The 26,987-nt window shown below is 48.0% G+C and overlaps 1 protein-coding gene across 4 annotated transcripts in view; it reads left to right on the forward strand.

Moving 5' to 3' along the window:
• Positions 1–26,284, forward strand: part of GRIK4 (glutamate ionotropic receptor kainate type subunit 4) — a 421,439-nt gene extending 395,155 nt beyond the window's left edge. For all 4 annotated transcript variants that reach the window (XM_025893698.2, XM_073903861.1, XM_073903862.1 and 1 more), the window contains 5 exons: positions 3,081–3,246; positions 4,121–4,346; positions 8,267–8,395; positions 22,395–22,513; positions 25,896–26,284. In XM_025893698.2, the coding sequence (XP_025749483.1) occupies positions 3,081–3,246; positions 4,121–4,346; positions 8,267–8,395; positions 22,395–22,513; positions 25,896–26,252 (997 nt within the window). In that variant the 3' untranslated portion in view covers positions 26,253–26,284. The remainder of the gene's footprint in view (positions 1–3,080; positions 3,247–4,120; positions 4,347–8,266; positions 8,396–22,394; positions 22,514–25,895) is intronic.
• The last annotated feature ends 703 nt before the right edge of the window (positions 26,285–26,987 follow it).

Raw genomic sequence — 26,987 nt, forward strand, 5'->3', positions numbered from 1 at the left:
TCTCCCCTCCTTCTCAGCCTGTGTAAGCCAAAGGAGACAGGACAAGTGGTGTTTCCACCCTGGGCACCAGTGTCCGGACAGTTACCAGAGGGACACTGGACTGGGGCTGATGGGAAGGTAAAAACGCAGCTGGGACAGTGACCCCTGCCCAGCTGGGGTTTTTGTTTTCTCTGATAAATGATAAATACAGTAGGATTTCAGACTTCTGGGCGAGGTGCTCACCCATTACCAGATAGTGCCCAGGGATCACCACGTAGATCAATGGGAAGAACTGGGGTTTTTTTTGTTTTTGTTTTTTTTTTGAATTTTCAACGCTTTTATTACAAACCCCCATGATAATTGTACTGACACCAAAATGAGTGCAGCAGTGTAGGGAAACAGAAAAAAGACGGGAGGAAGTGGGTGTTCAAAAAGTTGTGTAAGAACTCACACTTCTAAAGGCATCCCCGATGGGAAGAACTGGGTTTTAATGTTCCTCAGAAAAAGGGACAGTCTTGGCAGGGAAAATCACAGAGTTCCCTCAAAATCCTGGAGATCTGGACAGAAGCCGTACAGACGAGCAGAAGTCGGCCACAGACTGATCTCTTTCTACCTGGGGGTTTTCCTTCCAGAGGGTGGTGTTTCTCTGCGTTGCAGGGAGGGCCCCATTGTCTGCTTCATCCACCTGTCAGCTCCCCAACCCCCAGGAATTCCCTCCTCCACAGGAATGTCTGCCTGAGAGCCTGGGAGGGCCACCTGTCCTGCAGGCTGCTCCCTCCTGGCCCACTGGCTCCGCAGTACTTTAAATAGCTGTCCTGGGGGGGCTCCCTTATGTGTGTGGGAGGGGGGCCGTTGAGCTGTTAGGAAGACCCTCTGCCTCTTGGAGTTCTCCGTTATCAAATCAAGGCCTCCATTTGGTCAGCTCCCTGAAGGAGTGGGAGATCTAAAGAGAGGGCCATGGCAGCCTGCCTTAGATTCCTCTCTCAGAGCAAGAGACGGAAAGTGCCACGTTGCCAACAAGAATGGCAGCCTTTCAGACTGGAGCAGGGCTCCACTGACCCCTCAGGAGAGAGGGTGTGATCTGCTTTCTCAGCAGAGACAATACGCTTGCCCTGAGCTGCTTGGCTGTCTGACCCATTCCTTTGTGACCAGTGGTATAAAGTGCCACATGGCCACCCAGGGTGGGACAGAGGCCGGAGCGTAGCCATGGGGCTGAGGGAACCTCCCCAGCCAACTCTGAGGTCAAGTCCACACCCAGGGCTCATGAACCCACAGCGCTAGCCAGGGTAGCTAAGCCGCTTTAGAATCCTGGCCTCAGTGTGGAGATGGCTCACCTTGCCTCCCCAGCCCCTACTGGGGGATGGTCATGAGAAAGAACTTCCAGCGGAGTGTATGAGCTGAAGCAGGAGCAGGAAAACGCAGGTCTTAAGGACGGAAGGACACCTGGCACTTACAGGTCCCAAATCGGGAAGGTGGCCAGATGCTTTTCATCCCATATTCAGTGGGAGGGTCTATCTCTCCATTTCTCTATATCTCACATTCATCTCGTCCTTTACAGAGTATTAGTCACCAGTGACATACTGTCTCATTTGATCTCACAATTCTCTGAAGTCAGGCAGAGCAGACATTATGATCCCTGAGCAGACGAGCTCAGAGGAGGTATGTGGCTTTTCCCCCAAGGTCTCACAGGTGGAGTGCAACAAGGCCAGAAGTAAAACCAGGTCACCTCCCTGGTGGTCTGGCATATGGAGGTACCCATTGAGTTGGTAGATGGCCCTGTCACTTCCCACCTTGGAGGCAGCCCACGGAAGTCCTTGGACACAGTGGTAAAGGAAACAATGGGACTTCCTGCTTTAAAAAATCCCCTGGAAGCTGCCAGCCTCTGAATCTTGTGGCAAATGCTATGCTTTAATTGACAATGTCTTCATAATGAGGAAAGCCTCATTAATTCACACACCACTGATTCAGAATTTGTGATTATCCAACCTCAATTATGCTTGGATATGTCTTTGAACCCCTATAAACAAATGGACTGGGATGCAGATCCACACTGCTGACCAGATGGTAGAAGGCTTATTTAACCTACTGAAGTGAACAAACTAGTTGTAATGGCTTTAAGTATGGATGCTGCCTAAGTTGCAAAACTATTCTCATTTTAAAGGAGTTTGCACTACCCAATAAAATACTCTTCTATTTTGAAATAGCTCGCCCATCACAAGAGTAGTTTCTTTTTTTTCTCTTTTTTAAGATTTTATTTATTTATTTGAGGGAGAGAGAGAGCGAGAGAATGCACGCATGAGCAGGGGGGAGGGGCAGAGGGAGAAGCAGGCTTCCCGCTGAGCAGGGAGCTCAATGCAGGACTGGATCCCAGGACCCTGAGATCATGACCTGAGCCGAAGGCAGATGCTTAACGGACTGAGCCACCCAGGTGCCCAGAAGAGTAGTTTCCAATTCCAACTTCTCAGCAGTTCAAAGGTGCTTGTCACCAGTTAATCTTAAAGAGTTTCTTGTTGGTAAAACTGTCCTTAAAATATGGATTTCTCTGTGTGTTACTTGGCAAGTTCCTTTGCTTCTCTGAGCCTCCGTTGCCTCATCAACAAAATCAGGATAAGAATTTTACCTCCCTTAGTTGTCAGGAGTCCATGAGATGGTGTGTGTGGTTCATGGCAGGTGCTCAGTACATGGCGATGCACATCTGGTGGTTGGCTGCATCATGAGAAGACAGGGGCAGCCACCCAGCCCCAGCTCTAAACAGAGCCCTCAGAGCTGTCACCCTTAACTCATTCACTAGCTCATTCCTCACGGTCTCTGAGATGGTCTCATGTGCATGGACATACCTCTTTTGAATAGCAACCCAATAATCACCTCTTTTAAGAAATGAGAAAAAAAATTAATGGTCTTCTTTTAAGCAAGCCTCACAAACTCTGTTCATTTCTGTTGACATCATATGCCCTGCCTCCTCTGTCTTCCCCCATGGAGCTGGGAGCTCCTTCCTAAGAGGGACACCTGGTCTCTCCTATGTCGCTGCAGGACTGGGGATGGGGGCCGAAACTCCTGGGGATACCTGGGCAATGATGATTTCCTGGTCTTTTCCTACATAGGTGGGCATTCACGCTGATCATCATCTCATCCTACACGGCCAACTTGGCAGCCTTCCTGACTGTGCAGCGCATGGATGTGCCCATTGAGTCAGTGGATGACCTGGCTGACCAGACCGCCATTGAGTATGGCACAATTCACGGAGGCTCCAGCATGACCTTCTTCCAAGTAAACCCATTGGGCTGCTCACCAACATGGGGAATTGGGCAGAGTAAAGTTGAGATGTTTGTCCTCTAAAGATGAAAACATCAATCTTCATCCCATTATCTCTTTTGAACATCTAACTTGGAGGTTCACTTGGGGCTTATTTATCCCCTGCTCTGCAGAGTACCCTGGAGTTAATAGGTATCTAACCAACCTACTACCCAAGACATCCATTTTCACATGAAACAAGTCCAGAGCCTTCAGTTTTCTGTTTTCCATACAAGCCTCAGTGCCTGTTGGTACCACAACTACTGAAGGCATCATGCAGACACAGGTGTGGCTAGACACACACACCTCCCCCCCCACCCCCGCCAAATGCTCTCAGACTTCTTATTTGTAAAAATAGAGGCCAGTGCTGGCTCTGGGATTGATAAGTTGGTTTAGGGTCGACAGAAAATAGCTGGCGCTCCTCCTTCAGATGGTGTCTCTTAGAAATCCCGATGACCCTGAGTTCACTGCCTCCAACTTAAAGGACAGCGAAGGACACAACCAGAATTTCCACTCTTCATTCTATCAGAACCCGGAGGTTGGCAGTGGAAGACTTCTCTAGGGTAGATGGGCCAAAACCGATTATCAAACCACTAGGCAGAGTTTACAGTGCCTTAGGACCCTGTTCTTTCCTTGCCTTTCTGTGAAAGGTATCAGAGGCATGGCTGCCCCCTCCTGCCATGATACAGTGGCCACTGAGAGACGGAAGGGAAAAGGTTATATTGAAAATAATGAGGGGATTGAGTAACAAAAGGGCCAGGATTTTCAGGTCCACTTTGATTCCCTCCCTTTTAATGCCAACATTTCCTTTCTCTTGTTCTAACCCTGCTTCCTTGTGTTCTTCTCCCAGAATTCCCGCTATCAGACCTACCAACGCATGTGGAATTACATGTATTCTAAGCAGCCAAGTGTGTTTGTGAAGAGCACCGAGGAGGGAATCGCTAGGGTGTTGAATTCCAACTACGCCTTCCTTCTGGAATCCACCATGAATGAGTACTACCGGCAGCGAAACTGCAACCTCACTCAGATTGGGGGCCTGCTGGACACCAAGGGCTATGGGATTGGCATGCCAGTCGGTATGCAGGAGAGGGACAGCCTCTTTGGGTAGCACCATCCAGGCAGGGTCAGAGTAGCTAGGACCACTGAATGCAGCACTGAATTCGACAACCCTGTTCTAGAACCAGTTAACAGTGACTTTAGGTGGTGGGCATTCTCCAGGTTAAAACAAACAAACAAACAAACAAAAAACAAGCAAATCCACATACTTCTACTGATCAGTGATCCCACTCTCAATCCTTAAGTATGGAAGGATGACTTGATTAGTTACTAATTGATTAATTACTCAAGGGCATCTTGATGCCCTTGGTGGATTCTTCAGGGCTTTTGTTCACTCTTCTGCTTCCTGCCCTTTGGCCCTTTCTCTGTTGGTGGACCTCTCTACCAGCAGTGGGAAGGAGATGGAAGAGGTGGTCAAACTTAACTAATTTTGCTATTAGTGTCCCTGGTGAAAGGCTTATTACAAAAGGAGACTGACATGATGAGATAAAGTGGTTTTCAGATCATTTGTGGGTCTCATGGACCCATCTACTCCAAATCAGCGTAGGTCATTGAGAAGAAGGAGTAGAACTCAGTATTCATTTGGCTGTGTACCTTCCTGGCTGTTACAGGATGGTAGGGATGTTTGGCTTCCCGAAAGGTCTCCCAGCTATGCTTTCTAAAGGATATTCACACTTTGGGCCTTCCCCAAAAGGAAGGTGAAGGGAAGCAAAATGAACTGCTTTTTGAATTGGCGAGGGAATCTGAAAATGTTCCCTGGGTGCTTGGCACATACACACTTCCCCCACCCACCATGGAGAGTCACACTGTATAGGGCTGTCCTCACTCGACGCTGTTCTTCTACAAGGTTATCCTGTGCAAGGCAGCAGGGGGGAACCAGCAACTAAGGCCACCAGACCATGTGGGGAAAGCATGTACATCTTTGCTGTTATCTAACACACTCCTTCTCTTGATCTTTACCTAACTCAGAACTCTGTTGGGTTCACTCTACCTGTGGAGTGTAAAAAGCCTGGGTTTGGAGTCAGGCAGACCTGGGAATGCACCTGGTTCCAGGCTGTGGGACCTCAGATCATTTAAGCTCTCTGAGTCTCAGTTATTCCATCTGTAAAATTAGGTTTCTAATACCTGCCTCATGGGGTAATTAAGGGGTAAACCTAATAATCTGGTCAGGTGCCTTACCACAGCATCTCCCACTTAGCCTGCTTGTGGGGAACAAGAGTACCCTCCCCATCTTCTCCCTAATCCCCTATGTTATCTGATAAAAGCAGATGACTTCTTAAAAATGGGTGGGAAGCCAAGCCAATGAGCATAGGCAATGATACAGTTCCTTCTTGAGCTCAGTGAATCCTGACACTAGCAGTTCTATGAACCAGAGCCCTCGCTCTGGGCACTTGTAAACCCACATACTCTCTTCTTACCATATTTCATTGATATTTGTTAATATACAGATTATGGGCCTCTTTGAGAAATTTATTGGCTTCCATTTTGTTTCAAGATTGTGGAGTGAACCACAAAATAAACTTTTAAGATGCACCTTGATCAGGATCCAGCAGTTTAAGAAATTTAATTGAAATCTCAAATGCTTCAAAAGTTTTCATGGAACAAACCTGTAGAGAGTTGACACAAAGCAGACCAACTCTAGAAATTTTTATCAATAACGAAGGAAAAAGGGAAGGAAATACGTTTCTTCTGCATCTGGCATGATGCTATTTTTCATATGTCCGCCCGCCTGCGAGGTAGATGTGGTCCTTCTCACCCTAGAGGAGAGCACTGAGATTCAGAGGAGACAACTTACTTGTCCAAGGTCGCACAGTAAGTAGAGGAGCTGGGTTTGAGCCTAGACTGCCTGTCTCCAGATTGAGTGCTTCGCTTTCCAGACCATGTTGCCAGAGGGTCCCACCGGTTCAGCAAGACAGAATAGTTGGGAAAGTGAGCTGTGGGCTTGTCCAGGTTCTCAGCTCAGGCTGGGAAGAGCGTCACACGGTCCATTGATGAGACAGAATTTACATCCAGCTGAGGTTACGTCCAGGAAAGATGACAGCATCTGTGTTGTTTTTAAGAGGGGGGTGGATAAGGACATAAGCAGAGATTAAGTAATGTGCTTGGACCCGAGAAAATTAAGAGAAACAGAACAAGGAATGAGATGGGAAATGAGTTAAGTGGTTTAGGGGCAAAGCAGGCAAACATGGAGTAAACCAAATAATCTTTTCAGGGGGCCCCTGAGGTGCTGTTGAGGTTGGGTTGAAAATGTCTTGAAAACTGCTTGAAATGCCTGGCTGGGCTGGACAGTTGTCTGTAAAGCTGGAATGTTCATTAGTCTCCCCACCTAGCACCATCTGTTAGTTCAAGTAGCCGTCCACTGCAGATGTGTATTGAGTTCCTATATACATGAGGCGCTCTTGATGTTGGCCGACATTGCTTGCATAGACACATTCTATGCCGCAGCCTTGGGGGTGTGCATACCCAGGCGTAGTTGTATCTCCGGTAGGGAAGGTTGCCTCTGTGGAGTCATGGGCTGTCAGAGTCCAAAGAGATCTGGAAGCTGATCTAGTCCCTGGCCTGTCAAAGGGCAGTCTATGGCTGAGCGGCAGGCCATCCCCTTGGAGCTTGTTAGAAATGCACAATCAGAGGGCGCCTGGGTGACTCGGTCGGTTAAGTATCTGTCTTCGGCTCTGGGGTCCCGGGGTCAGTCCCTGCATCGGGCTCCCTGCTCAGCAGAGAGTCTGCTTCTGCCTCTGCCCCTCACCCCACTTGTGCTATCTCTCTCGCGCTCATTCTTTCAAATAAGTAAATAAAATATTAAAAAAGAAAGAAAGAAATGAACCATCTCAGGCCCCATCCCAGACCCATGGAATCAGAGGGCAGGTCAACCAGATCCCCAGGTCATTCCCGTGCATATTAAAGTTTGAGAGCACAAATCTATTTGTTCCAAGCTTCTGCCTGAATCCTTCACTGTAGCCTTTTCCCCTGAGGCATCTGTCCACATCAGGCCTTCACAGAGCTTGAGCAAGAAAACTGAGCAGCTTAGTTGGTTTCCAGCCTCTTGGCAGCTTTTTCCTTATGATCTCTGGCCTCAGCCCGTGCTGAGGCATTGAGCTTTCCATGGTTTCATTTAAGCCTATTTTTGTGATTAAACCTAAATTCCAGAACCAAAGCACCTTGACCATATTCCGTTAGAAAAATTAAAAAAGAACTGCACTGAACAGAAGCCTTCTGTCTGAGGAGGGAGGGAGGAGCAGTGTGCACAGGGTGATGGTTGGGGACGGGGGCTGTCGACGACACTCAGCAAGCAGGTGGGAAGGTTGGAGCTGCCCGTGACTGGCTTCTGCGCACAGATGGTGGAGAGGTGGCTTCCGTCACTCTCTGGGGTGGCTCTTCTCTCACTGGGGGTGCTCTGGGTAAACCGTTGTTCAGGTGTAATGTAGCAAGAGTTACAAGTGCCTGGAAAATGAATTTAGATCAAGTAGAAGAGAGACCGCTGACCAAGTGAGAGGTTTGTGTCACAGGTTCCCCACCTTGGCCTCTTGGAGGTGGATGGGAAGCCTTGTGACCAGCCTCCCGAGTGTCCGTGGGCAGGTTGTTTAACCTCAGTGGAAAGTGGTGGGGAAGTGGGGCTCCACGGGTGCCTGAAAGGTCAAGCTGTCCCTTGAGCCTCACTGGGTTCTTGGCCGGGGGCTGCACATGGCATCGGTGGAGAGAGAAGGCCAGTAGAAAGGCCCAAGTGCCCTGCATACAGTCAGAACTCCCTCCTCTCCGTGGAGGGTCCTCAGAACCAGCCAGGCGGAGAGCCATGCTCCTGTAGGGACCCCTGCCACGTCTGTCCCTCTCCTCCTGAGGTGAAGTGGGCAGAGTGGCCAGGAGGTGTGCCGGGGAAAGGAGCCGAGTGACGCATAACAGGACACTTACACCCTGTGGTCTGGGCTCTCCTGTGACCCCACAGGTTCGGTTTTCCGGGATGAGTTTGACCTGGCCATTCTCCAGCTGCAGGAGAACAACCGCCTAGAAATTCTCAAGCGCAAATGGTGGGAAGGTGGCAAGTGCCCCAAGGAGGAAGATCACAGAGCCAAAGGTAAGGGGGTTCAGGGGCGTCCCCCGCCTGCTCTAGAGGACAGCAACTTGTTTCTGGTGTCCAGAGTCCAGATGATGATCGCTAGAACACACCGAGAGCAAGCCTTGGAAGGAACTTAGGGCCGGGTGGGGCTGGGCTGAGGGCTGGGCTGAGGAGGCTCCCCCAGAGAGGCCATCCCTCCCCTCACCCGTCTCTCCCATCACCTGAGCTCTGCTTTGGTTTTGTCAGGCCTCATCACTCCCCGATACTATATGTTCTATTCATTTATTTGTCTACTTTCCATTTCTTCTGCCAGAATATGTTTCATGAGGGCAGGACTTACCTTCTTCACAGGACTATCCACAGGTCCTGGCATATGGATATTTTATGGAATGAATGAATGAGTGAGTGAATGAATGAAGTTTAAATCACGCTGGATAGAAAGCAGTCACCAACTGATAATGTGTGGTTGTGGAGTGTCCAGGGTCCCTGAGCACCCAGGATTTTTTGTAGGGGGTTTGCCCAGGATAGTCCCGGGCTACATCTGTTGTCGATCAGTTAATGCCTATTAGTTATTTTTAGAACCCTCTTTAAGTCTCATAATGTCCTGGTTTGGACAGTAAATCATATGATCACCCTAGTCATCTATTGCAGCCTTGCTAAAACACTTAACAAATTTACCTATACATGCTATCCCCTAGGAAGGCAGCTGAGGAGTGAAATGAATAATACCATGTGCTTCCCTCTCTGCTCAGCATGAATGATTATCCGTGATGAGACAGTGAATGAGTGACTTTGTGTTTCCGAGGGTTTCTCTGTGGGTCTCTGTCCTGCAAGGAGAGGTCTTGGAAATATCGACCTGTGGGTAATTTAGTGGCCCTTTGTAACTTAGAGGAAATGCTGCCCCTTCCCACACAGGAACCCATGGAGGCCACACATGTCTTGGCTCTCCACTCCCCAAAGATCAAGTGTGGAGGAGACTAACTCTATTCAGGAAAAAAAAAAAAAAAGAAAGAAAGAAATGAGGGTATCAGAAAACTTTTGTGGATTTGGTAGAATGAAGTAGATGTTGAAGATGCTCAGGACCTGAGCAGGTAGGGAGGGTCGGAGTGGGTATTGCAGGCAATGAGCCCCTTGAGGAAGATGCGGCAGAAATTCGTGCTGTGGGCCGGGGCTCTGTGTGGTGCAGGTGGAGCAGAGTGAGGTTCCCGTGGGGAGAGTTGAGCTGTACAGAGGGTTTGTACTGGGAAGGTGTGGGGAGTGAAATGCTCCTGCACCACCCTCTCCCCACAAAAAGACACATGGCTTGAAAACAATCTAAATCTGACTGGGCCTGGACTAGTCAAAATAAAATGAGATTATTGATAAGGTAACATAGGCTAATGTCGTTCTGTGATAACAATGAACTTCAGAGCAGTGGGAAAGCACACCATCTTACCAAGCAGGTGGAGGGAACCAGTGATGGGTTTTGATCTGGAGTAATCTGAAGTAGAAACAGAGAGGCAGATCTGGGCCCCAGAGCAAAAGGCCCTTGAGTCCTTCCCCTGACCGATGAGCAAAAAAGGAGAAATGTCCAGGTATCTCCCTTCCTAGAAGCCCTTGGTCCCCCTCCACCCCCACCCCACCCCCAGTGGGTTGGGTGCTTTCTGTGACTTTGGACAGAGCACTCAACACACTACATTGCAGCTCATGGTCTCCTCTGCTTGGCAGATGGCACCGTAGCCGTGGACCCAGTCTCGTTTGTTTCTATGTCCCTAGCCTCCCCTACAGAGCCTGGCACATAGTAGGGATCCAGTAAATATTTGTGGGATGTGTGACTAGAGCTACTGGCTGGTAGTTGTCAAAAGCTACCAATGGCAGTGTTCTCCTGGGTCACATTAGCAAAGGGACCAATGAAACTGATTCGGTGACCTTCCTGCGCAACCTTCACCCCGAGCTCTCCACTCAGTCAAGTCGTTCCTGCCTCTGAGCAGCTGACCCAATGGATGTGGTGACACAGAAACACTATCGATAAGGGAGGCTGGAACACAGAGGGAGGGGGCCAGGAGCCAGGGCCCAGAGCAGTGCAGGGACCCCCACAGACTCCTGCATTGTCACCCCCACCCCAGCTGGCAGCCAGCTCTGCCAGCTCCAGATCTTCCTCCCCTCCTGTTCCCACTGGCTATGGGTTTCCCCAGCTTTCCCTGCCTTCGTCAACTGGATGCCTGTTTGATCTCTTGGAGCACATTTCCCCTTGAGGCTCACTGCTGAGTTGCTCCCATGTCTCCAGTTTCCCCCTTTCATCCCTGACCCCAAAAACCGGCCACAGGTCCTTCTCTTTTGTGCATGTATGTCTTTGCTTCTGTTTATTTATGCATCCTGCTAATCCTAGAGAGAAAAGTTGGAGGGCAGCAGAATTGGCAAACACGATGATCTGGGTGCCTTACCGTGGTCACTCATGGCCCCCCATCTGGATCCTCTCTCTCCTACTCCGGATGTCACCCGAAGTCCAGTGGACTTCCCCCAACCCTCCTCCCACCCTCCAAGAAGGGAGTTCATCAGACTTTTACTCTCCTGCCTACCTGTTTGTTCTTCCATCAGCCACTAGGATAGCACTCTTCCCTCAGACAGTTTCAGTAGGGTTCAGGGTCATGGGCCTTAGTGCAAATGGACCCCACCCCATAAAAGGCCTTGTTGTAGACACTAAAAAACATCTTTGAGCCTCGGTTTCCTTCTCTAAGAAATAGAGATGATGATTAATAATTATGTCAGCTCCCAGGGCTATTGTGAAGATCACATGACATAAATCATGTTAAATAAACCCTCTGCAAAAGTGCCTGGCACAAAGGAAGTGAGAACTAATTTTATTCCCAAATCTAGGCTTCGAGGAGCAATTAAGGCACAGTAAGAGGTTTGAACAGTGTCTACAGCCACAAGTATGCTCACTCATCACATGCTACTTAAGGCTAGATAGCTCTTCTAAAATCCACACTGATGACATCTATTTTGCATCTGTTGACATTTGTCCCCCACGGACTATAAAAAACTCAAATGCGGGGACTGTGTCTTATTTATTTTTGTATCTTGATGACTAGCATTATCATCTGACATCAGTGTCTGATATAAGGATGAACAGTGAATGAAAGAATGAATGAATGAATGAATGAATGAATGGAGTGGGCAGTCATCTCAAGGACCTCCAGACTGGTACCACTTCCTATGTCTGTTGCCTCCCAAACAGGAACTCTGACACCCCAGCTGGTGGCATAAAAAGTATTCACATAGCCCCGTTGCATCCAGTGTACACTGTAAACCAGTGCATATCAGGCACTGTGCTAGGCTCTGACATTATGAAAAGGACTAAGACATGGCCCCGTCCTCAAGAGGTTTAGAACCTAGAGAGAGGCACAAATCATCACTAATAATGCTTGCACTGTAGGAATGCTTTACGAGAACCATAAAGAAAGTGTTTATGAAGGCCAGGGGAGGAAGTGATTAATACTGAGCAGTGGTCAGGGAAGACTTTAGGGACATTTGGCCTGAACCTTGAAGCATCTATCAGGAGTCACTGCTTTAGGAATGTTGTAGAGCAAAGCAGCTGCATTCAGAAATTGGTTTGAATAAGTAGGATGAGGTTGGAGTTGAGAGCCTTGAAAACTAGGAGGAGGCATTTGGACTGCAAACCAGCATATTCTAAGCTTTTCCATGGAAGGAATTAATAGCAGCCGACACTAAGCCTATACTCTTGGGGGTCAGGGAACATCGTCTAAAACAGCCCACCATGCTTGGAACATCCTTGGTCTTTTTTTTTATCCTAAAAACACATGAATTTTGCAACTTATGACATAACATAGGCATGTTTATTTAATGTAAAAATGCTTTTTCCACCTCAGCTCCAAGTAAAATTAGTGTCCCAGGGAGATGCTCCATAAATATCCCAGAGCATTGCCTATGTCTTGGCACCCTGGACTGAGTTGGAGAGTGTTGGCTCCAGACTTCAGAGGTGCTGGGCTGACATGGGGCATGATGAAAGCAGGTGCTGGGATGGAATTCTGAGCTGTCACTGGCATTCATGGTCTCAGGGGACAGTCCTTGCCTCGGGAGGAACACAGAATCAAATTATTGACTTTAAGTTCCAACAGTTCTTACAACTCAGCAGAGACAGTGTTGTTAGCAGTCAAGGTTTTTGATTTGCCAGAAGAGTGTTTTGCAATACAGAAGGCTAATACCTAAAGGAAGCTTGGCATGAAGCTGGCATTAGAAGTTAGAGAGTAGAAAAATAAGAGAAGACCCAGGCCACCCAGTCTGCAAACCAGATTAAAAAATGAAAAATAAAAAAAATAACACCCTGGCCAGGACAGGGAGCTTCTGAGCAGGAAAGGGGTATATTAAAATGTGGAGGGTCCCTGAGAAGGAGCTTTGTGCCCTGCTGGGACACAAGACAGTAGCAGATAAGAACTCCTAGATAAGTTGGGAATTCTAAGAGGTAAAGAGATTTTTGCTTGCTTCTGGAGTTTGGGAAGCCCCGGAAAAATGTGTCATGCTACAGTGTAGAAGGGGCATGAGAGATGGGACATGGGGACCCAGGGCAGGGAGGCCCCAGTGGCAGGCCTGCATTTTCCTAGACCCCACAGATGGTGGAAATCTAAGTGGAATCCCGCATTAAGACCAGATCCCTGACCCACCCCCATGACACAGAATCTCCTTCCTATCCTCGGACCTGAAATACATCCAGAGGTGAAGCAGGAACAGAGAAAACACTGCATTTAGCTAAATTTAAACCCCAAATGACTGAGAAATCTCTACATTTTTGGCAATCGGGTGGAAATGGGTAATTTTTAGAAAACTTAAGTTAGAATTTTTGCCAAGTGATTGGCTTTGGAAACCCTTCCTCAGTCCACAGAGGCTGAGGAAGACTGATCTGACGGCAGAGCCCAGGAGGGGTGGAGGGAGGAGGTACACAGGGAGATCGGGCTCCCAGGGAAGATGGGGAGGTCGTACAGGAGGCTCCACTCTGCACTTGGGGACCAAATGTTTCCTACCACAGAGAAGAGAACGGAGCATATGAAAAGGGGAAAATAAAAAGTGCGGTCACCCTGCCCAGGTCCCAAATGCTTCAGGAGATGCTAGGGTTCTGTCACCTGGCCCATGTCAACTCTGTGCCACTGTCCTTCGGAAGGAAAGGGTGAGCTGTGTTAAAACATCCAAAGGGCCCTGTCTGGGAGATGCTGTGCAAATCACCATAAGAGCCAGGGCTTCAGCAGCTAGTGCCAGTTTAAGGTAGTGGCCCCATTTCTGCATGGCCGAAACCCAAACAAACATGACTCAGAGAGGGAAAAGGGCTTCCTAGCCAAGCCAAAGTCTGCGTGACCTCCTCCAAGCCAAGCAAGAAACACTAGCCTGGAGCGAAAGGCCCTGTTGCTTGGCCTCTCTCTGGCAAATTAGCCATCAGACTTCACAGAATATAACTTCCCGCTCCAGGGAGCCCCTCCCAGGGCAGAACAGGACCAGCATGACGCGAAGATCTCTTCCTTTAAGTCTTTAAATGGTTGCCAGGAAAGGAGCCACAGGAACTTTTTTTTCCTTGCTTCTCAAACCGAACAAAGGGCAGTCGTATTAATTTGCTTTCCCAGCGGCTCCTGGGTGATCTTTCTTTTAGTGATGTGAGTCCTTTGGCTTTCTCATGAGCCTAAAGGACGGAGGAGACTATGGAGCAGGCAGAGAGTGATGGAGGCAGGATCCCCTCCAGGGATGGAGGTAAAGGGAACTGCTAGGAAGGCCCTTTTGTCAGAGGCTTCTGAAACTGACAGTGGCTGTAGGTACTTGGCTTTCAAGTACAGCTGGTCCCTGACTTACAAGGGTTTGACTTAATAGTTTTTCGATTTTATGATGGTGCGCAAGCAGGACGCGTTTTGTATCCAATGTACTTGGAACTTGGGGTTTGGATCTTTTCCCAGGCAAGCGATGTGCGGGATGATCCTCCCCTGTGATGCTGGGCAACAGCAGAGCTCCCAGTCACCCCGAGGTCACCAGGGTCAAGAACCGATAAACTGACAGCCCTTCCGTACCCATATAGCCATCCCAGTGTTCACTTTCAGGACAATATTCAATCAGTTACAGGAGATGTTCAACACTTTGTTACAAACGAGGCTTTGTGTGAGACGATTTTGCCCAACCCTAGACTACTGTCAGTGTCCTGAGCACATCTCAGGTGGGCGAGGCTAAGCCATCATGTTCAGTAGGTTGGGTGTATTAAATGCATTTTCCACTTAATGATATTTTCAACTGACAATGGGTTTATTGGGACATAACCCAATCATAAGTCGAGGAAGATCTGCAGCGTGTACTAGTCAGTGTGCAGTAGCTGACATAATCCTTCTCCACCTTGTTATCCTATTAAAATGCAAGAAATTTCAAAGAAAAGGATCTAGTGCTATCCTATTTCTAATCCAGTATTATAGCTCAAACATCACTGCCAAGTTCCAGAGAAGAACCCTAACGTTGGGATGATGCCACCAAGCCTAGTCTTTTTGCCAGGCCTCCCTTGGCTCTGATGAGAAACACAACATTACCCCTTCACCGTACCTCCCAGATTTCTTTCCCTGCCTGGAGCTCAGTGACCATCTACCTTAGTCTGCAGCTGAAAAATGAAATGGTAGAGCATATGGAAGGCTTGATTCCAAGCTCTTTCATTTCCTTCTGCCCTTTCTTTTCAAAAACACTTATTTTATTTATTCTCTCACTCAGCCCCTATAAAAAGAAATCTCCATTAGCCACTCACAAATGCCGGCACCCTGATTCAAGGGGATTGGGTTACTGAAGGCTTTGCAGAACAATTGTTGGACAAAAAGATAGTCGGTAAATTCCAAGGAAATTAAATACCTTTATCTTGAAAAACAGAAGCTCACAATTGGGCTTCAAAGGAACATAAATACACCACCGGGCTGTGAAAATCAGGGTTCCCTTTCAAGGATGGAAATGAGGCCAGTGGTATTGACTCGAAAAATCCTTAGAGAGCAGGAAGTTTGCTGTCTGGCGCAGCGGGAATGAAAGTGGGAGACATCTTAGCGAGAGTGGGGGTGAGGGATGGGTGGGGGTGGAATCGGGGGCTGTTTTCCTCTCTGTCTCTTCTCAGGGGCCCAGCCTGATTATCCCGGTTCTCTCGTTTCTCTGGAGAGAGCCAAGACTGGAAACCCAAATATGGGAGTTTAGATAGTGTCTCGGAGAGATGCTTGCAGAGGAAGCTTCTCCCTAATCAAATCAGATGGATTGCTGAGAGACGGAGAAACTCCCAGGGGATGCCAGTTAGCAGGATCAGGAACAGGAGCAAATGGTGGCCCAGTGTGTCTGCATTAAAGGAGGTCAGCAACTATAAAGTCTGCAGCCCAGCTTTGTGTGGATCCTGAGCCAAGGGGAAGTCAGTAAAGCATCGATTCAAACGTTTGATGTAATGGTGTCAAAGAGAGAAGGGAATTTTGTAAGTGGAACTCATCACCCATACATACACCCACACGTCACCCATACCCAAAGAGTGACCCTCTTTCCTGGTTACTCTGGGTGGGAGGAGAGGTCCCAGGAATGAATTCAGTCATCAGAGTATGGGGTTACGGTCTGTAATCCCATCCCTGTAGCAGGAGGAAGCCTAGTTCCAGGGAGAGGCAGTGTGGGGTAGGGGTAGGGACGCAGGCTTGGGCTTCATTTCGGATCTGGCCCTTTCTGCTGGGCATGGGACCACAGGCAAGTTACCCGACCGCAGTACCTTGGTTTCCTTGTCAGAAAAATGGAGGCAAACATAGTACCAGTTTCACAGGGATTCAATTAAAATGTTTAGCCTGTGTCACCTTGCTCCTAGGAAGCAGTCATAAAGGTCAGTTTTATTTTTATAAACAACATTAGCGGGGCAGTGAGATTTATCTAGATTTCACATCTCAGCTATGAACATTTAGGCCACTTAACTTTTCCTGAATTCCTGTTTCTTCCACTGGAAAATGCCGACAGTGGGCCTTCTTTAAGGTGTTTTTAATGATAATTGAGTGAGATAGCAAATGTTTTTAAAAATGAGGCGCTTGGGCTCGTATTTTGATAAATTGTAAAGCACCTCTCCCAAGCTTATGTTTTGATAAATTGCAAAATTTATCAGATGCCTCTTCCATCCCTCTTTTAGAATGTCGTGTCCATTTGCCTGCTCTTCCACCACTGTCTCGAGACTCTGCTAGGTCTAGTCAGTGAATGTCATGGGAGGAGTAAATGGCGCGCTTGCTCTTTCCGTCCTCGGCCATGCAAACCTGACGAGTCAGTTCGTATTTTCTGGGAAGGTCATACAGGTCAGCTCACACATGGTCTCGTGAAGTAGCTATTTATAGTAAGTAAGTCCGAGGAGATGGGACCATTTAATATATTTGCATGGAGGTAGGTGAATGTGACTCTAAAAGAGTGCTCGAAAGTCATTTTGGTCAAAGAATTCATGGGCTTGTCAAGTGTTTTCAGTGTAGAACGCTGCACAGAGCTTCAGCACACAGCATAGTGCTCAGCTCACGGAAGCTTCTCAAGAAAGATTTGTTGACCAACGTCCAAGAACAAATACGCTCTCCCTTGCTGGGATCATGGCGCCAGTCTCTTTTCTCTCTGTACCCACCTCCCTGGCTCTTTGGCCTCGGCCTCTTTGCCTCCCAGGCTAGACCTACCCCTTCCTTGTTCAAAAGGAGCATCCCCGGGTGCCTGGGTGGCTCAGATGGTTAAGCATCTGCCTTCGGCTCAGGTCATGATCCCAGAGTCCTGGGATCGAGCCCCTTGAGAGCTTGCTTCTTCCTCTGTCTCTCTTTCTCTCTCTCTCTCTCTCTGCCTCTCATGAATAAATAAATAAAATCCTTAAAAAAAAAAAAAAAGGAGCATTCCCCGCATCTCAGTCGCAAATTTCCACAGTGCTACCGGGAGATACGCAAGGGTAGTAAGGCATGTGAATCCCAAAAGTGATTACTCTCAGGTCAGAACTGAAGGCAGAGCAGGTGGGTGGAGATTCAGATCTGTTCAGGGGTACTCCTTGCAGGTTGCCATGCCCCTCTGTAGTTTTAGAGACAAGGAAAGTTGTTAGTTTGTCAACCATAATTTGTATTTGTGGACAAGCTAGGAGCGACACCAGAGTTACTGTTTAATCAACCAAGAGTTTGCAGGGGGAGTCTGGTTCTGTTTCAGCTGATATGGTCTTATTGCTGGGACATAGCTGAGGCTCTGAGACTCAAGCGTCAAGAGAGACTCTGTCTGAAAGCCATCTGTCTAGGTGGCTTCTGTGGGGTCCGGCTGAAGGAGGGATGGGGGCGGTGATTAGCCAGCTCCCCCCCACCCCGCCTTGCAGGGGCCGAGGTGGCTGTGAGCGCATCGAGGACCTGTGGTCAGACTGGAGGGTGTCCGTGCCCGAGGAGAGGCTGTGCACTGCGGAACGCGTTTGACTTTAGGAGATGACTGATGGCAGTGTTAAGTAGAACCGCTGTGCTCTCCTAGCATTCGCTGCCTGCTCCCACTCCATCTGTTTCTCAACTCTGACTCTGCCAGCAATCTATTCTTGCCTCCACTTTCCAATAAGTTCCTAAAGGCACGGGTGGCACACAAGCCTCGCTCCTGGGCGGGGAGGCCGCCCAGCCAGGAATCAGCATGCTGGAGCTAACAGCGTGATTAACATGCTGTCCCTGAAACATGAGAAGCTGGGAAAGCAAGACCTGGGGGTGTTTCAGTGACGCATGCTTTCTACCCGCATCCTGTTAAAACCTCAGCTCCTCCGAGAAGCTTTCCCTGATCTCATCAAACTTATCCCAGCCCCGATCACCTGTCTGTGTAAAAACCTCCCCCGATCACCTGCCTGTGTATAAACCTCCCCCGATCACCTGCCTGTGTATAAACCTCCCCTGATCACCTGCCTGTGTATAAACCTCCCCCGATCACCTGTCTGTGTATAACCTTGCACCCGCTGGGGACCCGGTACCGTGGGTCCACGTTGTGGATTAGCCCATGTCAGTGTTCAGTCTGCCCTTGGCCAGCCACTCTGCGCAGTCTGGGCCATCTGCCTCTGTGACCAGGCTCCAAGCACCCGACAAGGGCTGTCACACTTTACTATTATTTCAAACAAAATTTAATTAGGACTGAATACATTTCACAGTATGGATCCAAAGCTTTTGATAATACAGGCTTCTACATAGGAGATGTCTTTATCCTCTTAGTTTCTGTTCATTCTTTCCACAAACGTTTATTGGGCTCCGATTATGGGCCAGGCACCATGATTGTGGGGTTACAGAGCTGGACGAGACCTGGATATTTCCCTCAAGGAACTCATAGTCTAGTGGCAAATCCAGAGATAGCAGCTCAAACTAGGGTATTATCTGATACAATGTTAGATGGATTCACAGTGCATTATCAGTGAAATACCAAAGTGGTATATGTAACAGAGCTAGGTAAAATCAGAGAAGGCAGCCTGGAGGAAGTGACCATTCAGTGAAGCCTTAAAGGAAAGGTTAAGGTTAGCCCAGTGTGTGTCTGGGGGTTTGGGGTAGGCTTCAGGCAGAGGTGCTCACAGGAATAAAGGTACAGAAAAAAAATAGGGGCAACAATGCTGTGTGCCGGGAACTGTGAAGAGTTACTAGAGATGTGTCGCAGTTAGAGTTTGCATTTGGGGAAGATCACTCGGGCAAACTTAGTGGACGGTAGAGTTGAGCTATACAGCTGCAAGCAGGAAATCATTTCTGAGGCTGCTGAACAGTCCAACCAAGAGACGGTGGGAGCCTGAATGTGAATGAGGGAAGTGGTAGCAGGGATAGAGAGAAGGGTGAGCAATTGAAAAGTATGTAGGAGGCAAAATCAGCAGGACTTGGTACCAGCCAGTGCAGGACGGAAAAGCAGGAGACCAAATGCAGGGCAATGAGGAGACAATGTGCCTTAGGGCAGGCAAAGGCGTCAAGAAGGTTGCAAGAGAGCAATGTCTTTATAAAAATCCAAGAAGGGGGTGTGGTTGGCAATGCCAAGTGCTACAAGAGGTCACTTAAGATCAGGACTAGAAGGTTTCCAATAGGTTAGAAACATGTTCATTGGTGACCTTGGTGTGGGTGGTTTTAGTGGTGCAAGACAGAATTGCATGCAGTGATGAGTGAATAGGAGAAACAAAAGTCAGCTCAGAGAGAACCACTTTCTTCTTCAGCTACCTTGGGCCTAAAAGCTTTTCCAGCATCCAAAATTATGTTTGAGGCCTGAGAAAATTTATTAGCTTTAAGATGCAAAAAAGAACCTGCAAAATTAAATTAAGACATGTTTAATTAAATATCTCCAAAATGTAACATTGTTTCGACTTCATTAATTTTTAAATTTAATATTCATAAAAGCTTCATTACATCTGGAAACAATTTTTTTGGTTAAATTTTTCTCATTTTGCAAACATTCCCTGGTATGCACAAGGATTGCTGAGAAATCACAGCCAATTATAAATTAACTGTTGCTTGCTACTCAGTCATATCACAAGCAAAATTTTAAAAATGCATTTAACATAAGATGTGGGTGCATTTTCTTCTACTTGGTTTTATGTGAGATAGGGCCTCCAAATGTACGCTTTTTAAGGGCTTTGAAATGTTTTTAAATAGTTCTGATATAGACAACTGTTTCAAAAAGCTTGGACAGGGAAGGAAGGAGAGAGAAGGGGTGTTCACTAGACAGAGTTGGAAGGGGAAGGAGGGTTTCTTATTTTCTCTCTGAGAAGGGAGGCATGTGAGTATGTGTATATGCTGAGAGGGAGTCAGGAGGAAGAAGAGAGTCAGGAGGGTCGGGGTGCTGCTGACACAGGCGGGGGAAGCAGCTAGAGCCCAAATGGCAGAATTGGCCCCACCGAGGGGCTGTGCCCTTCTGTAGAAACAGGAGGAGGGGTTGAGGCCTTTCAGGGGGATCCTAGTCTTTTTTTCTGTATCAGGCAGGACCACCCCAGGGTGATCAGAAAGTCTTATAGTACCTTCACAGTCACTCGGGGAGTCCGTTTACCTGAACAGGTAGGCATCCTTGGTATCACGGTGGTCACTTCCCCTTCGCGGAGGCCTTCCATCCAGCCTGCTCCACAGCTGGAGCATCTAGTTCATCCATGATGCTCAGATGCACATCACAATACCCATGCACCTGCTGCTGGAGCGGGTCCCAGAATACCCCAGCCTCTGTGCACTCTTCTTTCTCAAGTGTCCTGTGTGTCTGCCCCATTCACGTGGTTCCCGATGTTTCCCATGGTCAAAATCTTTCTGCCCAAATGATCCCAGGTTAGAGGGGCAGGTGTTCAAAATGAATCCCAAGCACCTTCCCCCCCCCCCCCCCGAAAGTAGAAATTCTACTCTAAACCCTATATGCCTTCCCTTAGAATTGAGTTTTTAAATATCTCCTTGTTTGGGGTTATTCAATAGAGAGGATCCAAATCTGCACAGGTTCTCAGAAGTCAACCGTGGGGACCTGCAGAGCACAGTACGGAGCCCCTTTGCTGCATTCACGATGGGGGCCTTGGTAGCAGATGATTGGTGTAGGCCACCCCTGCACCGGGCGGGGTGTTGTCAAAACAAAACAAAAAAGCAACAGACATCACTCGAGGCTTTGTGAGAAGAAACCCGAGGCATCTTGAAATGGCTACGTAGGGCTATTTTTCCAGCTCTCCAAGATGCAGAAAGTAGGGTCAGATTTCGGCTCCTGAACTAAGCTCATCTTGTAGTGGTGTGTGAGGCTGGCTTTCCCTAATGCTGACATAGCTCTGTGTCCTACTACGGATTACACAGACCCTCAAACGTGTGAGCATTCTGGAATAGCACAGGGCGTAAGCTACCCTCCTGGCATTTTCCTGGATAAAAGATGCTTTTTGATTTATGGTTGTAGTCCCTCTTGAATCAGGGTCTCATGGGCTGATGACACTCCCCTAAAGTCTGGGTTTCTCTGATACCAGATAAAGCATCCAGTGACATAGGTAAATTCAATGTTTGACACTGTGGAAATGAAACAACCATAAAACCCTACAAATATTTACTGAGTATATGCTATCTGCCAGGTATCATGCTCAGTGGTGAGGATACAACTGGAAACTGTGCCTGACGTCAAGAATTTCATGATGTACATTGCCTCTAAAAATACTAATCTGCAAATGAATTTTAGGTCTGGCTGAGAAAGAATCACCTGTGAAATGTATTTTCAAATGCAGACTCCTAGGCCCCACCTCCAGAGATATGGATTCAAGAGGTCTGGTATAAGGACAAGGAATCTGTATTTTGAACAAGCTTCCCACATAGTTCTGATGGCAACCACTGGTCCGGAGGGATAAAAAAAGTTCTGTCTCAATAAGTAATTGAGTAACCTGTTGACACAGATACATAAATGGATTTTTTTATATCCATAGCTTGGTTGAAACAACTGCCTTATATCCAGCAAACCCAGTATTATAAAGATTGACTAAATTTTTTATGAAACATCTAGAATTTGTAGGTATTTTGGTATTATCATATCTCTGGAGGCTAAGTCAAATTTTCACTGACCCTTTTCTTAAAAAAAAAAAAATTTATTTATTTGAGAGAGAGAGAAAGAGAGTCAGCAGGGGAGGGGCAGAGGGCAAGAGGGAAGAATCCCCAGCAGACTCTGTGCTGAGTGCAGACCCTGACGCAGGTTCTCACTACCTGAGGTCTCACCACCCTGCGATCACAACCTGAGCCGAAACCAGGAGTCGGGCGCTTAACCGACTGTGCCGCCCAGCTACCGCTGACCTTTTTCTTAAAATGACTCTCACCTCCCACCCCCAGAGGGCCTTTTGGAGGCTTCTCACTGGTCTCCTCCTTTTGCAACTGGATCCTACTTCCCTTTTCTACTCCAGCTATGCCACACTTTTTTTTTTTTTTTTCAAAAGAATAATTATATCGCCTGCAAGGAAGATGCGTGTAAAGCATCTACAAGACTCAAGTCCTGGTTGGTTAAATGACTTTCAGCATTTTGGTAGAATGATTATGTCTTGTAGCCCTCTTAATGTTACTTTGTGTTTGTTCTCACTTTCTTACAGGACTGGGAATGGAGAATATTGGTGGAATCTTTGTGGTTCTTATTTGTGGCTTAATCGTGGCCATTTTTATGGCTATGTTGGAGTTTTTATGGACTCTCCGACACTCGGAAGCTACTGAGGTAAACTTTCAAATGGGTACAACCTGTAGTGTTGGCAGATGGGCTCACGCACCTACAAGTCATTTCAGACAAAACCTGTGAGATCCCATAAGAGGGTGGGGCACCCACGGGACAGTGTGGCGGAAAGAATCCCAGTCCCACGGGCAAGAGATCTGGGTTAACGCTTCATCACTTACTAATTATGCAGCCACAGAAAAGTGCGCTTAGCCCCTGAGCTTCAGATTCTTTTCCAAAACAGCCCAGCCGATAAATACATGATGAGTGTTTTACACACAACAAATTCTTATACAACTATAATTTAAGATGTAGTGTGGCAAAGAAAAACAGGCCAAAGTACCAGGCTTCCTGTGAAAGCGAAGACTGGTTCTTCCGTCTTCAGTATGTTTTCGCCTTACCGGTAAAGATGTTTGGAGATATCCCAGTTCACATAAGGCCAAGAAGTACATCGTCCTTCTCAGGGATTTTGAATCCACTTAATTCCCGAACCTGTGGCTTAGAAACTGGGTTAATATAAATTTCGCACAGACTGAGAAGTCTGAATAGAAGGAAGAAGTCTTTATCCCATTCTGTCTCCATTCTACCTCAGAGAAGGGGCACCAGTCCTTACATGCTGATGGCATTATTCAGTTCTTAAAGTACGTTAGCTTCTCTCTCAGTCTCTCAGCTCTCAGTCGTCATAAGTCTCCTCCCTTAATTGATGCTGGAGAAACAGGGGTGTACACGCGCCTCTCCATCTGTCGAGTCCAGCCTCACGTGGGGCCTCAATACAGCACTGCCTTCTGGTCCTTTTACTTTTCTGTGCTCAGACTCTTTCCCATACCCACTAGGACTTCCAAACCATCACCCATTCCTCATATTCCTTTGCCCCTTCATGCATAAAGGTTAATTTTACCTCCCACCCACCCCCACGAAATCAGGAGAGGCTAGCCCCAAATTAAACCCCCCCCCTGAAAACTTTACCTACAGCTAAAGCCACCCTTGCAACCACAGCAGATGCTCCTGGGCATCACTCTGTCTCTGCCCTCATCCCACTTGCCTTGGCTACTCTAGGATTTTCCTTTTTTTCTCCTTTATGTTTGCTTCCTGCTCTCTCCCCAAAATCTAAAATTATGCTCAAGTTTATCCTCTATTTTAAAATAATAGTAGTATTGGGGTGCCTGGGTGGCTCAGGTAGGTTAGGCATCTGAATCTTTATCTCAGCTCAGGTCTTGATCTCAGGGTTGTGAGTTCAAGCCCTGCATTGGGCTCCATGCAGGGCTTCAGCAAAAAGCCATAAAATAATAGCAGTGTTCCTATTGCTCTTGCGCTACCCTTTTCCTCCAAACCAAGGGGGTCCGGCTGTCTCCATCTCCTGACCTCCCATCCAGTCCTCAGTGCAGGGCAGTCTGGCTCCTGCCCACCCCTGCACTGAAAGGTCATTGCTGAGAGGTCTAACCCCTCCCAACGAACAAAACCAGAGAACCCAATGGGCCTTATTGAACCTCAGTGTGCCCTTCACGAAGCGGACAGTTCCTTCCAGAAGCTCTCCCCTCCCTTGCCTTGCCTGACACCAAGCTTTCTTGCTTCCCCTCCTACTTCTCCCTCCAGCTTTACTGGCTTTCTCCCTTTGTCCACTCCTAAAATAGTGGTGCTACTTACTTACTCTGTAAGACTCAGCTCAGGTGTTCCTTTCCCTATGAAACCTTCCCCAGTCCTCCTGCCTTCTTCCCTGGACAAGAGGAGTTGATCGTTTCTCCTCTTTTCCAACACCATTGCATCCTGTGCATCAAGCACTTATACATTGTGTTGCAATTATTTTTGTTTCAGCCTCCTTACTAAACATTGCACTGCCTAAAAGTCAGGACTGTGTCCACTCTCTCTGTATTTCCATGCAAAGCACAGCGCTTGATACATAGTTGACAGCCAATAAATGTATGTCTTGTCACATGTAATAGATTAGGCGGGTGCTCTTGTTTTAGCTGTTACAGTTATTACTGCAAGCACAGAGATGTTAAGGGACTTGCCCAGAGTCTCTGATATTTAGTAACAGGTCTCAATTTAAGTAACAGTCTAAATGGGCCATATCCCATTAGGTGATGCGACTTCTCTACAGCCACTTCAAGTAGAGGATCTGTGCACATTTGGTTATTCTCAAGAGCTTAAGCACCGTCTAGATGTACCTTGAAAACTTCAGTGAGGACTTCCAAGAGCTAAAATGAAGAGTAAAGTCTCCATTAGCTATTTGGCTCTAGTAGAACAACTGTTCCATTGATAGAACTCGAAGACTGGAAGAAAGACCATGAAAGAGCAGCTTTCAAACCTGAAAAGCTGGGAAAGTTCCAAATTTTTTATAAATTTGATGCAAAGTACACTTGGTGACAAAACTTGCACAGGTCCGAGGCTAACGTTAATGTTTATGGTCTTTCTTCCACTCGGTGTAAAGGCCCATACAGTTTGCTATGGAAATGCTGATGTGGTCTTTTCCAGTTTTATTGATAAATAATTGACATATGTTACTGTGTAAGTTTAAGGCATACAAGATAATGGTCTAATTTACCGATATTGTGACATGACCACCGCAGTAGGTTCAGCTAGCATCTGTCATCTCCTACAGATACAAGAAAAAGAAAAAGAAAAGAAGGCAAAAAGGAAAACCAATTTTCTCCTTGTGATGAGAACTCTCAGGACTTACTCTCTCAACAGCTTTTAATGTGCTTGAATATAGGGTCTGCCCTAGACCCCACTGGGTGTGATACACAGTATACTGCATGTGTGTTGTATTACCTCTCTCAAATCGAAAATATTCTGAAACATACCTGGACCCAAGGGTTTGTTTTCAGGAGACGGTGGACCAGTAGGGGTGGTGGTTGCCGTAGCTTTTGTTGTTGTATTATTATCTCTGGCTATAACCAGTTGACCCAAAGAGTGAGAGACTCTAGCCTGAGAACAGAATGTTCATGGAGACATGGCTTTTTCAAGTACTTGAAAGACTGACCTGCAGAAAAGGGCCTATTTATTTAGTAGGCTTCACGTTACAAATTTAACTGGGATGGATGGAAAATTTCAGGGAGACGAATTGTGAAGTCTGTAGAAGGAAGCACCATTGCATGGGTTCTCTCCCAGCATGGTGAGGACATTGTCTTTGGAGGTGTCCAGACAAAGACTGGACAACCAGATGGCAGGGCTGTTGAACACTATGGTATGGAGGGCCTTCAAATGCTAAGTGGGAGGTGGAATGAGGGAATGGATTGAAAGGGCCTCCCAATATCTCCATACCTACGATTATATGATTCTGAGATCCTTCCCCTCCAGCCCCCACTGGAACAGATACGCAAGGGACGTGCCAGGGACCCGCATGGGCTGGTTCTGAGAGGTTGGGCTGTGACCTCCTCCTTCCCCCCAGGTGTCCGTCTGCCAGGAGATGGTGACCGAGCTGCGCAGCATCATCCTGTGTCAGGACAGTGTGCACCACCGCCGGCGGCGCGCCGGGGTGCCTCCGCCCCGGCCCCCCATTCCCGAGGAGCGCCGGCCGCGGGGCACGGCGACGCTCAGCAACGGCAAACTGTGCGGGGCCGGGGAGCCCGACCAGCTGGCGCAGAGACTGGCCCAGGAGGCCGCCCTGGTGGCCCGCGGCTGCACACACATCCGCGTCTGCCCGGAGTGCCGCAGGTTCCAGGGCCTGCGGGCGCGGCCGTCCCCCGCCCGCAGCGAGGAGAGCCTGGAGTGGGAGAAGACCACCAACAGCAGCGAGCCCGAGTAGCCCCGGGGGCGCCGGACACGTGCAGGCCGGGTGGGGAGGCGGGAGGGCCGGCGGGGGGCGGGGTGGGGGCGCTGCGCTCCGCGGGGAGCCGAGACTTGTGCAGCTTCTCGCTGGAGCCTGGATCCCGGAACTTGACCCAAAGAGCGCAGAGCCTGCCGCCCCAGCCAGAGCCAGTGCCCAGGGCCAGGAGCTGGGGCCACCCAGAGACGTTGCACCCCAGCGGCGAGGGGACGCCCTCCCTGCCAACCACAAGGACCCATCTTCTCCCAGTGGGCCTTTCCCTCCCGCCAGAGTTACAGAGTCTGGGGTGGGGGGTCCCTGCCCAGACTTGTCCAGTGAATTAATTGGTGGAATCAGTGGAATTTCCCCTAGGAAGGGGCCGTTGTACCCTGGGTCTAGTTCTTACAGGAAAACAAATTAAACTCAACAGGGAAGTTTTTCTTTTCTGGATTTGTATATTTTTTGTTAATGTTCTTTTGTTTTCCCTTCTTCCCCCCTTTCCCCCGTCCGTACCCCACTTTTCTTCTTTGTTGTCTTCTCAATTCCAGCCATTTGTTTGGGGGTGGTTTTTTGTTTTTGTTTTTGTTTTTTGGAGGGGGAGGCTGGGTTAGGCAATGGAAGTCTAAATAATCCGTTTCTTTTTCCTAAATTTTAGGACATGGAGCGGCCAGTGCGTCGGATTTCAGGTGCCAACCTCTCTTTTCTGAGTGGGAATTGGGGGCACCAGAGAGTGTA

The sequence above is a fragment of the Callorhinus ursinus genome, unplaced genomic scaffold (genome assembly GCF_003265705.2).
Source record: "Callorhinus ursinus isolate GAN/ISIS: 27379988/994484 unplaced genomic scaffold, GSC_fseal_2.0 scaffold19, whole genome shotgun sequence".
NCBI lineage: Eukaryota > Metazoa > Chordata > Mammalia > Carnivora > Otariidae > Callorhinus > Callorhinus ursinus.